This window comes from Pelophylax lessonae, assembly GCF_965119305.1.
Source record: "Pelophylax lessonae genome assembly, chromosome: 7".
In the NCBI taxonomy this organism is placed as follows: Eukaryota; Metazoa; Chordata; class Amphibia; order Anura; family Ranidae; genus Pelophylax; species Pelophylax lessonae.
This window is the reverse complement of record NC_138774.1, coordinates 235349928-235362321: the sequence shown is the minus strand read 5'-3', so window position 1 is coordinate 235362321 and position 12394 is coordinate 235349928. Positions and strand designations below refer to the sequence as shown.

The following is a 12394-nucleotide window of genomic DNA, read 5'->3' as shown; positions in this document are numbered from 1 at the left end:
TTCAGTTGTTCTATGTTTGAGCTTGAGTTTTTGAGCTTTGTATGTTGTAGCTAGACTTTCTTCAAAAAGGGAGCTAAAAAGACACAGAAATGTTCAACCCTAACAAACCTTATAAATAATGAATCAAGCGAGCCACAAATGCATTCAGCTATCCGGTGTTTAGAGTCCTTTCACATGAACATCATTGGTTCCGTCATGAAAGCTGATATATGAAAATGGAATTGTTTTACATAAGTTTACATGTCCATCTTAAGTTCAGTTTACATCAATATACATCCCTTTTCTCTTTTGTTCACTGACGGAAAACATGTCTTCTTAGACTCTTGGGCTTATGCTGCTCTCTCTTCAGGAGTAGGACTAGGCGGAAACAATTTTTGCTGCGCCCCTGAGGCAGTCCCGGGAGGTATACTATCAATTCCTGCTATAAGACTTCACTTTTTTCTGCCTAGTCAAGGGTAAGGACCTGGCTCCCTGCTGGGATCTGCTGTCCTGGCATTTTTTCCTTTTTTAAATGGAATTTTTTTATTTTCTCTTTATTTTCTGTTCCTGTGGGAACTACAATGAATCTGTTCCTGTGTGAACTACAATCAACAGCTGGACTGGACGATGCACTGGATATCCTAGATCCTTATGGCCTTCACCGTCTTGCCTGCGAGCACGACCCAACTATAAGCTCTGCGCTAGGTTGGCCGTGACATATCCCCACTGGACAGGGACTGGTCAGTGAGTGAAAAACCTTGCGAGGTCGCATAGCCCTGGTCACGACAAGGGTCACGATCAGATTCGCAGCGTACCTCTGGCTGCAGTACCCCCATTCCAAGATGGTGCAGTGGACTGTCGGGAGTGGTGCCCCCCTAATGCCAAAGTGTGGGGAGTAGTGTCCCCCCTCTTTTCTCTGGGAATAGCTGGGGTTGTCGTGGACCCTTCCTGGGGATGGTAGGCCCTCCTGTGTCCTTCCTCCCCTCATGGTTTTCCCTGGATTGGTTGCCCTCACCTTCCCCCAGCCCTCTCACCTAGGCCCCCTTTGGGGTGCACTGGTGTCTCTGGGTGGGGGTGTTCGTCTTCGCTTCTTTCCGGACCCATGGACCTTTCTCATTTAGGACAAATGGGTCCACGAGTTGATTTGGTTCAGTTTACAAGATCAAGTTTCAGTCCTTGCCTCCTGCTAGGTTCTTTCCTTCCAGTTTACGCTTGTCTCACAATCGGCTGTAGGACCTTTATGGGGCAGTGCAGGACCTGTTGGCACAAGGAGTCAGTGCCGGTTCCAGAGTCAGAACGTTTCCAAGGTTTTTATTCAAATCTGTTTACCATTCCCAGGAAGGAAGGCAAGGTCCACCCAATCTTGGACCTCAAGGCTCTGAACCACTTTGTGCAGGTTCAGAAATTTCAGATGGAGTCTATTCGCACAGTAGTGTCTTTCCTTCATCAAGGGGATCTTTTGGCTTCTATCGATCTCAAGGACGCTTACCTTCATATTCCAACATATGTCGGGCACCAGCGTTTTCTTTGTTTTGCCGTGGGCAAGGAGCACTATCGATTAGTGGCATTACTTTTTGGTCTCGCTTCAGCTCCTCGGGTGCTCACAAAAGCTTTGGCCTCAGTGTTGACCTTGCTTCGGCAGAAGGGGATCGTGGTACTAGGTTACCTGGAAGATCTGCTTCTGCGTGCAGAGTCTTCTTCGGCTCTAGAAGTCGACTTGGACATTACTGTGCGAACTCTACAGGAGCTGGGATGGACACTGAATATTCAGAAATCGGCTTTGACTCCATCCACCAAGCTGGACTACTTGGGTCTGATGCTGGATTCAGCATCAGTCCAGGTGTTTCTTCCACAGGCGAAACTACTGAATTTGCAGGATGCCATTCGGCTCCTGTTGTCCAACGTCGGTCGTCGCTCAGGACTTGCATGCATGTGCTGGGTCTGATGGTCTCCACCTTCCAGGCGGTTCCATTTGCTCAGTTCCATACCAGACCTCTGCAAAGAGAGATTCCTGCCAAATGGGACAAGGATCCTCAGTCGCTGGATCCTGTTGAGTCGGGGTACGAGAGGGTCTCTGATATGGTGGCTCCGCTCCCCGACGTTTGGCCCGAAAAAGTATTTTCTTCCCCTGTATTGGACAGTGATTTCCACAGATGTCAGCCTGTCCAGGTGGGGAGGTGTCTTGGGAGTATACTTGGCTCAAGGTGTTTGGCCTCGAGAGAAGTCCCGTCTGCCGATCAACATCCTGGAGATTCGGGCGATCAGGCTTTGTCTGTCTCAGTGGACGGAACGTCTGCAGGGATACAGAGGATACAATTGGACAATGCTACAGCGGTGGCATATATCAATCATCAAGGGGGACAAGGAGTGCCCTGGCTGCCTGGAAAGTAGCCGGCATCCTGAGGTGGGCAGAACTATATGTTCCGGGTCTCTCTGCTGTGCGCATTCTGGGGGTAGAGAATTTGCAAGCGGACTATCTCTGTTGGCAGACGTTGGATCAGGAAGAATTGTCTCTTCACCTGGAGGTGTTTCATCAGCTGTGTCTCCGGTGGGGGACCCCCGATGTGGACCTGTTGGCCTCATGTCTCAACAGGAAGGTGCAGAGGTTCGTGTCAAGGTCTCGGGATCCTCTGGCAGATGCCCTGGTGGCCCCTTTGGGTCAGTATCGTCTGATTTACGCTTTTCCTCCGATACAGCTTCTGTCGAGACTGCTACGCAGAATCGAGGTAGAAGGTATTCCAGTCATTCTGGTGGCACCAGACTGTACTCGCCAGTCTTAGTACACAGGCCTGGTAAGGCTGGTAGCAGACGTCTCTTGGAAACTTCCTCTCAGGGAAGATCTTCTGTCTCAGGGACCAAGCTTCAATCTTGCTTTACAGTCGATGGCTTTAACGCGGGAAGGACAGAGGGCTGTCTGAGTCGGTGATCCCTGCGCTGTTGAAAGCTAGGAAATCTACTTCCAGAAAGGTTTATTATCAAGTTTGGAAGGTGTACATTACTTGGTTTGAGTCTCGGGGGGGGTTCTTCCCATTCCTTTGTTGCCTGTTGGAGTTTCTACCACTAGGTGTAGATCAAAGTTTGGCTCTGGGCAACATCAAGGGCCAGATTTCCGCTTTGGCCATATTTTTCCAAAGGCCGTTGGCGGCGAAGTCCTTGGTTCACACTTTTGTGCAGGGAGTTCCTATCTGGCTCCTCCGGTGCGATCCCTGGTATTTCCTTGGGATCTCAATTTGGTACTGACGGTACTTCAAAAGCCTCCTTTTGAAAACATTTGTGAATTTTCTTTGCTCACTCTGTCGCAGAAGGTGGCCTATTTGGTTGCTATTACTTCTGCGTGTAGGGTGTCGGAGTTGGCTGTGTTGTCCTGTCGGTCACCTTACCTGATGGTTCACAGGGACAAAGTGGTGTTAAGACCCTGTAAGGTGTTCCTTCCTAAGGTTGTCTCTGGGTTTAATTTGAATGAAGATATTGTGTTGCTGTCCTCATGTCCGAAGCCGAAACAGCCTAAAGAAATTGCTCTACATTCCCTGGATGTAGTTCGGCATTTGGAAATCCGATTCCTTGTTTGTTCTCACAGATGGTCCTCGTAAGGGGCAGGCTGCATCTGCTGCGACCATTTCCTGATGGATCCGGCAGATGGTGGTGCAGGCCTATTCTATTAAGGGTCAGGTTCCTCCTTTCCTTGTCAAGGCGCATTCTACGAGGGTGCTCAGTGCCTCCTGGGCCTTTCGTCATCAGGTGTCAGTGGTTCAGGTGTGCATGGCGGTTACATGGTCGTCTGTGCACACATTCACAAAGTTTTATAAGGTGGATGTACTTGCATCTTCAAATGCTGCGTTCAGCCACAAAGTTTTGCAGGCTACGGTTGCAGAGGCCCCCCGCCTCTTGAGGGTGTGTTTTTTCCTGGTAGTGAGCTCCAGTGGTTCCCGGTTGAGCTCCTGTTTTACCTGGTTGGCTATGTTTAGCTCTTGTTGGGAATTATATGTATTTCTGTGTTTTTTCCCACCCATGTTGACACTGCTTTGGGACATCCCAAGGGTCTAAGAAGACATGGAGCTGTGTTCGTCAGTGAACGAAAGAGAAAACTGGATTTTTGTCTTACCTTAAAATCCTTTTCTCTGAGGTTCACTGATGGACACAGCACCCGCCCCTCTGTTGAGTTAAGTTTTGTATTCTTCTGACACTGGTTGTTACAAACTGAAGTCCTATAGCAGGAAGTGATGGTATATCCCCTAGGACGTCCTCAGGGGCATAGCAAAAATTGTTTCCACCTAGTCCTACTCCTGAAGCAAGAGCAGGATAAGCCCAAGTGTCTAACAAGACATGGAGCTGTGTCCGTCAGTGAACCTCAGAGAAAAGGATTTTACGGTAAGACAAAAATCCAATTCTTCACATGTCTGTTGTTTAGGAATATAGTCATGAGTTACTGTGGACATAAACTGACATGTTATACTTGCCTGCTCTGTGCAGTGGTTTGTCACAGAGCATCCCTGATCCTCTCCTTCTGGAGTCCCCCACAGACACTCCTGGCTCCTCCTCTACGGTAAGTGTCTCCAAAGAAAACCGCTTCCTCTCAGGGAACTCATGCAGGCTTGCTCCCCAGCCACCTTATCTGCGTCTATAGACACAGACAGCGCAGGTTGGCCCCACCCCCCACTACCTCCTCACTGGATTTGGATGATAACAGCGGGAGCCAATGGCTCCCACTGCTATCAATCTTCCCAGTGAGGAGGGAGAGAGAGCCACTGCTCTCATGCACAGTGCTGGATTGAAATCGGCTCAGGTAAGTATAAGGCCCCTTTCAAACGGCCAGTTTGTTGCAGCCTCTAAATTCCTGTGGCAAGGATCTGAGGATTCTTGCTGCAGGAATGACCAGGTTATGCAATCAGCATCGGCCGCTCAGCCCAATATTATGAAGGAAGGAAAATCAGTCATAGAGTTTACATCAAGTTAATGGACGTATTCTAAGGGAGGTAAATTTAGCATGAGCATGAGCACAAAAGGGGTAGTCTAAAGCCAAAATACCTCAACAATAGAAAAAATAGTTTGTTGATAAATTCAGCTCAAGTGTGTTGTAATGCCTTTAGTAAATTAAACAAAAGACATGTGGGCGTTAAAATAGGTACACAAAGCAAAGTTATAAAAATACTTCATGCGTTATGCTATTGTTAATTAGGACTCATGAGACATTCACATGGAAGCAGCCAATGAGATAATAAACTGGTTGCTTTGGACAGCACAGACATTTATTGTTCCAGATACTTTAATGCATTTTCTGTATAGATTTTTTATTAATAATTTCATTGGGTCTGTAAGTTACCTTGGTGTAAAAAAACATAATTTTCTTTCTTTTTCAGGTAAGAGAAGATCTGCGAAACAAGTAAGTGATTTGTACAGCCGAATCCCTTATTGTGTGTGTGTGCGTGTGCGTGCCTGTCTTTACACGCACATAAACTTTAATGGCATCCCACTCTTAGTCCGTAGGGTTCAATATTGAATTGACCCGCCCTTTGCAGCTATAACAGCCTCAACTCCTCTGGGAAGGCTGTCCACAAGGTTTAGGAGTGTTTCTATGGGAATGTTTGACCATTCTTCCAGATGCGCATTTGTGAGGTCAGGCACTGATTTTGGACGAGAAGGCCTGGCTTTATTGGGTTGAGGCCAGGACCCTGTGCATGCCAGTCAAGTTCCTCCACCCAAACCGCTCACCCATGTCTTTATGGACCTTGTTTGTGCACTGGTGCACAGTCATGTTATAACAGGAAAGGGCCATCCCCAAACTGTTCCCACAAAGTTGGGAGCATGAAATTGTCCAAAATGTCTTGGTATGCTGATGCCTTAAGAGTTCCCTTCACTGGAACTAAGGGGCCAAGCCCAACCCCTGAATAACAAGGGTGGCCATGCCTTTTAGGTCGGTCTGGGGTATTAAGCTGGCGATCGAGGCAGGGGGGGAGCACGCCGCAGGCAACTGGACGATCGACTTCTGGGGGGGGGGGCTGTACCTGGTGGGGGCTCCTGCCAGGGCCCCCTTCCTGCTGGGCTTGTGTTTGGTGCTCCTGGGGATAGCCTGTTTGGAGCTTCCTTGAATGACATCATCAAGGGCCTCACGGGGGGGGGGGGGAGTACTCTTCGTCCGTAGGCTTCCAAGGGCAAGGGGCTCTGTCGTAGACGGGGGCCATTCTTTTCAGCTCATAAGAGGCCTTTTCGTCCCTCAGGGTCTCAAGACAAGAAATCTAAGCCCCTCAGAGCCTCCGCCGGAGGTTCCAGGAGGACCTGGTCTGGCAAGTCACGAGCGGATAAGGCTTCCTCTGCATGAAAGGGCGCCTCTAATTTGGGTTTCTGGATTTGTGAAACTCCCTGCAAAAGGACAAGTGGGTCCACAAAGTCATTCAGTCCAGCTACAAGATCGAGTTTCAGTCTTATCCTCCAGGAAGGTTCTTCCCTTCCAACCTGCGCAAGGAGTGATTGTCCCGGTTCCAACTTCGGAACATTTTCAGTGGTTTTACTCAACCCTGTTCACAGTTCCCAGGAAAGAAGGCAAGGTACGTCCAGTTCTGGACCTCAAGGAGCTAAACTGCTTTGTGCGGGTACAGAAGTTCTGAATGGAGTCCATTCGCACGGTAGTGGCGTCCCTGCATCAGGGGGATTTTCTCGCTTCTATCCACATCAAGGACACCTACCTTCATATTCCAATATGTCCTGGTCATCAGCGCTTCCTTCACTTTGTCGTGGACGAGAAGCATTATCAGTTTGTGGCGTTGCCCTTTGGCCTCGCCTCTGCTCCTCCTTCACGAAAGTGTTGGCCCCCGGTACTAGCATTGTTGCGACAGCAGGGGATGGCGGTACTCGGTTACCTGGACGATATTCTTCTGTGAGCGGAGTCTCCAACTGCTCTGATGGACAACTTGGAGGTTACTCTGCCAATTCTGAGGGAGTTCAGTTTTAGTTTTGAACCTTCAGAAGTCTGCTCTGGTTCCGTCCACAAAACTGGACTATCTGGGTCTGACTCTGGACTCGGCCTCAGCCAGAGTGTTTCTTCCTCTGGAAAAACTGCAGGAAGCAATTCAACTTGTGTTGTCCAGCAGATGGTCATCTCTCCGGGCTTGCATGCGGGTGCTGGGCCTGATGGTGTCTACCTTCGAGGCGGATCTGTTTTCACAGTTCCACATGAGATCTCTGCAGAGAGAGATCATGATGAAATGGGACAAGAATCCTCAGTCTCTAGGCAATCTGATTCTGTTGAGCCAGGGTGCGAGATGGTCCCATATCTAGTGGCTTAGTTCTCCGGCACTTCAACAGGGCAAATCCTTTCTCCCCCTGTACTGGACGGATGCCAGCTTGCCTGGGTGGGGAGTTGTCCTTGGCACAGATTGTGCTCAAGGGGTCTGGATTCTTCCAGAGTTCAGACTGCTGATCAATGTACTAGAACTCCCAGCGAACCGACTTTGTCTGGATCATTGGACATTTCGCCTTCAGGGTTGTCCGTTACGCATTCAATCGGACAGTGCCACGGCCGTGGCCTATGTCAATCACCAAGGGGGCACAAGAAGTGCCCTGGTGTCTTGGGAGGTAGTCAGTATTCTAAGGTGGGCAGAACAATCTTTTCCAGCCCTCTCTGCAGTACACATTCCAGGGGTGGAAAATTAGCAAGTGGATTATCTCTGTCGACAGGCATTGGACCAGGGGGAATGGAGGATTCATTCGGAGGTGTTTCATCAGTTGTGCCTCCGGTGGGGTACTCCCAAGGAGAACCTGTCCCCCTCTCGTCTCAACAGGAAGGTACAGAGGTTTGTGGCACGGTCTCAGGATCCTCTAGCCGATGCCACAGATGCCTTAGTGGCTCCTTGGAGCCAGTATCCTCTAATTTACGCCTATCCCCCCCCCCCTCAAACTTCTGCCAAGACTCCTGCGCAGGATTGAGGCAGAAGGGATTCTGGTCATTCTAGTGGCTCCAGACTGGCCTCACCGGTCTTGGTACATCGATCTGGTACGGCTGGTAGCCGTTGCTCCTTGGAGACTTCCTCTCAGGGAAGATCTGCTGTTAAAGTCTAGAAAGTATACCTCTAGGAAGATCTAACATCGTACTTGGAAGACGTACATTGCGTGGTCTGAGTCTCTTGGGGTTCACCCTTGCTCCTTTTTTGGTGGCTCGGATATTGGCTTTCCTTCCACGAGGGGGGGGGGGGGGAATGAGCAACGCCTGGCCTTGAGTACCATCAAGGGCCAGGTTTAGGCCATGACGTTTTTCTTTCAACGTTCATTGGCCACACATTCCTTGGTGCACACTTATCACTTGCTTCCTCCAGTGGGGGTCTCCATTGCTGCCGTGGGACCTCAATTTGTTCCTCTCTGTTACTCAGAAACCTCTCTTTGAAAGTCTTCGGGAGGTTCCTCTACTTATGTTGTCCCAGAAGGTGGCCTTTTTGGTGGCTTTTACTTCGCGCAGAATGTCGGAGCTCATGGCGTTGTCTTGTCCTTCACCTTACCTGCCTTACCTGGTAGTTCACAGAGATAAGGTGGTACTTCATCCCTGTCCGTCGTTCCTTCCAAAGGTCGTCTCTGATTTCCATTTGCATGAAGACATTGTGTTGCCTTCCCTATGTCCCAGGTCTAAACAGCCTAAGGAAATTGCCTTGCATTCCCTGGATGTGGTTCGGGCAATCAAGGTGTACCTGGCAGCTACGGGGTCTTTTAGGAGGTCAGACTCACTATTTGTATTTACGGATGGACCTTGAAAAAGGTTGGCTGCTTCTGCTGTGACCATTTCCAGATTAATCAGATAGACGGTGATTCTGGCCTATTCAATTAAGGGTCATGTTCCTCCTTTCCCTGTTAAGGCTCACTCTACTTCGGCGATTAGGGCCTCCTGGGCCTTCTGTCATCAGGCGTCAGTGCTGCTGGCTTGCAAGGCGGCCATCTGGTCATCTGTGCCCACTTTCACAAAGTTTTATAAGGTGGATGTGTTTGCATCTGCAGATGCTTCCTTTGGCCGCAAGGTTTTGCAGGCTGCTGTTTAGAGGACCATGTCTTCTTTGAGGGTGTATTGTTTTTTTTTTTCAGATGAGCTCCAGTTGTTATGTTTGTGCTCCATGTTACCTGGTTGGCTGCGGTTTAGCCTTGGGAATTTTTTCTTGCTGTTCCCACCCCTCATGTTTGACACTGCTTTGGGACATTCCAACTGTCAAGAAGATAGAGGTGTTTCTATCAATGAACGAAAGAGAAAATGGGATTTTTGACTTTCCGTAAAATCCATTTCTCTGATGTTCATTGACAGACACAGCATCCAACCCTCTGTGGCGTTGGTTTTCTTCTGACACTGCTTGTAACAAAACTGAATGCCTATAGCTGAGTGTGGGAGTATGCCCCCTGGGACTGCCCCATAGGCGTAGTCAAGTTTTTTTCCTGCCTAGTGTCCTACTCCTGTAGGGGGCAGCATAACCCAACTGTCAAGAAGATAAGGAGCTGTGTCCGTCAATGAACATCAGAGAAATGGATTTTACAGTAAGTCAAAAATACAATTTTTTTTTTTGGAGCCCCTTTTAAGACTCTTAAAGTGTGAATGAAGAACCTCTTTAAATTATAACTTAAGGAAAAATGTTTTCTTTCGTTTTGGATAGAGTGAAGAGGGATTAGAACACCTGTCACTTTTTACAGCTGTCTCCCTTTAAGAAGATTCACCTTCTCTATTTGTCCTGTTTACCATTATTCTTAAAAGTAAAAGAAAATCCCAAATGTTTGGTTGTCCCCAAAAACAAAAATAGAGGAGAAATCTTTCAATGGGGACACTAGTTCTGATGGCCTGGGTGTCCCCAAGGGATTTCTATCTATCTATTTGCATAGATTTTTCCTCACTTCTTGTTTTGGCTATGGGACAGGAAGTGAAGGTAAATCTCCCCAATGGGACAAAGAAGGAAAACGATAAACCAACAGGGGGGCTATAACCCTCCCTTAATCTATCCAAAATGAAAAAATAAGTTTTGCCTATAGTTCTACTTTAAAGTGGAACTTTAGTCAGAAAATAGTCCTGCTAGATAACTTCACGCTGGCCCATTTTGCAGGTGTAAATTTCTGTAATATACAGTTTCAATAAAATAAGTGCAAGTGCAATACAACCTTCTTTTTTAAATGAATGATTTGAATTACTGCACCATGAGAGTGTTTCTTCCTCTCCCTCTCTATATGGCAACACTGGAGTTTTGAATACGCTATTTATATATATATTGAAAGGATGACAGCAGCGGTTTGAAATCATTCCTGTGACCTCATGTATGACATTTTGGATTTTCCCATATGTGCAATTTAACTCCCGGTAATAGGGGTCAATTAAGTCTGGTGAGTGTTTAGTGCATCTGCATGCTGGTGGAGAGAAACCTTTTTCCTATACTCACTGAGGGCGCTATTCACATGTGGGATTATATATGGGCTTCACAATTTTAGTGTATTTTCTTTCATTTAAGTGAAGATACAGTATATTTATTTATTTGTCTGTTCACTATTGTTTATTCACTATGGTGATATGTATTTTATGATGTAAGAGCGCAATATATAGTTTCACCCTGCTCTGCACATGCTCAGTTCCTCTCCCATTTTGAGCATTTTTAAGTACTGCTGAGTTTGTAGAGGCCTATCTGCTGACAGCCTTAAAGCAGAATTAAACCCTCCTATCCTTTACAGCCAAGGAAGCTGCTTTTGTTTAAACTGCAAGTGCCATTGTGCTGATGTGTGGTCAGTTATGACTCCAACCATTTGATAGTTTGACAGTTTAGTTGAGGACACAAACAAACGTGACATTTAGCAATCCCAGCATTACAGGAATGTAACTATTTTTTTGAAACCGTTAAATCAATGGGTTTAGTTCCGCTTTATGATTTACTGCTGTTTGGAGGGCTTTGAGCTTTATCAAAATGGCAGCCTCCAGCAAGAAGTACGTTGTTATGGTAAAGTTCCGCTTTAAGATGCAAAATGTTTTTCTCATATGTAATTAGTGAATTTCCTAATTTTAATGTATCAGACTTACCTCTGTATGTTAGCATCCTATTTCATTGTTTCCATTTATCTGTCTCTGTTCTAGATTTGGGGAGAACACATACCAGAACATCTCCCAAGTGAGCCATCAGTCCTCCTACTCACAGGGAGTGGAACCTCGCAGGCCCATTCGTCCAAAAGCAATGGAAGAAAAACCCAAGCAATCAACCAGACGCTTCCTTCCACTATGGCTGCAGCTTCTCTTACTGTTTCTGCTCACTGGATTCCTGGTGTACCTTTACCTCCAGGAGACCGATCAGAACCCTTTCACATTCCTGGAAGGAAGCCTGAATCCAAGTGAGAGCGATGCTCACAGTGCAGAGTGATTCACTATTGTCACATGTGAGAAGCGGTATAGTCACTATTTGCCATTTAAATAATTTTCCCTATTGTGTAATCTAAATAACATGTTCTTACAGAGGCCGGATTCACACCTTTGCTTTTTTGCTTGATGTGTTTTCTGTTGAAATCAGTAAAAAAAGCCATCCCCAACATCAGTGTGTCATGATGCACATTAATTGGCATTATCAGAGCAAGAAATGTCACCAGCACACTGTGAATATCCAGAATGGGTCCAAAGCTTTATTCGGCGATCACATAATAACAGCAAATAGCAGCATTTCGGAGCCAGGCAGGACCAATTTATCACATACCTGATGAAGGGGTCCTACATGGCTCCAAAAAGGTTGCTATTTGCTGTACCAATGTGATTGCTAAATAAAGCTTTGGACCCATTCTAAAGATCCATGGTGCGCTAGGGACATTTCTCGCTCTAACTATTTATGGTTCCAGCTGGTGGTCACTTCAGCACCCAATTACACACACAACCATTTCTTCAGGAATATGTGCGCTGGGAATAGTGCGTTGGAATCAGTTAGCATTATGGTACAGGTTAACAGTCAATACTGCATGCAATACTCAACAATGCACTTTTAACGCTTGTTGACCTGTATCTCCATTGCTTTCAATTGAAAACACATAGGTGTGAATCCAGCTTAAGATCCCACTGTCCTGGAGGAGGCATGTCAAAAAGATCCGACCTTCCTGTGTTCCATCTGAGAACAATGTAATATCTCACCACTTTATTAAAATGTATCTAATCCCAAGAATGAATGTAATATGTCACAGCTTATCAGTCTTTAGTAGATATGTGGATGCATGTTTTTAAGATCGTTTTTCTTTTATTACCACCTGATGATCCTGCCCATAACCTATTACCAGTCCTAGGGTAACAAAGCTTTTGCTTTGCACTGTATCTCATAGAAACAATATTGTCATCCTAGCTTACTCTTATGATTTGGTCTACAAGCCCCTTCTCATCTCCATTACATTGTAGGGGGGGGATTGTAGTTCACAGAAGGTAACAGATAATCTTTAATAACCAGATCAG

General features: G+C 46.7%; 1 protein-coding gene across 1 annotated transcript in view; it reads left to right on the top strand.

The window, feature by feature from the left end:
* EMD (emerin) overlaps window positions 1-11476 on the top strand; it is a gene marked incomplete at its 5' end in the record, with an annotated part of 87990 nt that extends 76514 nt beyond the window's left edge. Inside the window, 2 exons of the mRNA XM_082264231.1 lie at window positions 5337-5359; window positions 11051-11476. Coding sequence (XP_082120357.1) covers window positions 5337-5359; window positions 11051-11330 — 303 coding nt within the window. The 3' untranslated portion in view covers window positions 11331-11476. The remainder of the gene's footprint in view (window positions 1-5336; window positions 5360-11050) is intronic.
* Window positions 11477-12394: the final 918 nt, after the last annotated feature.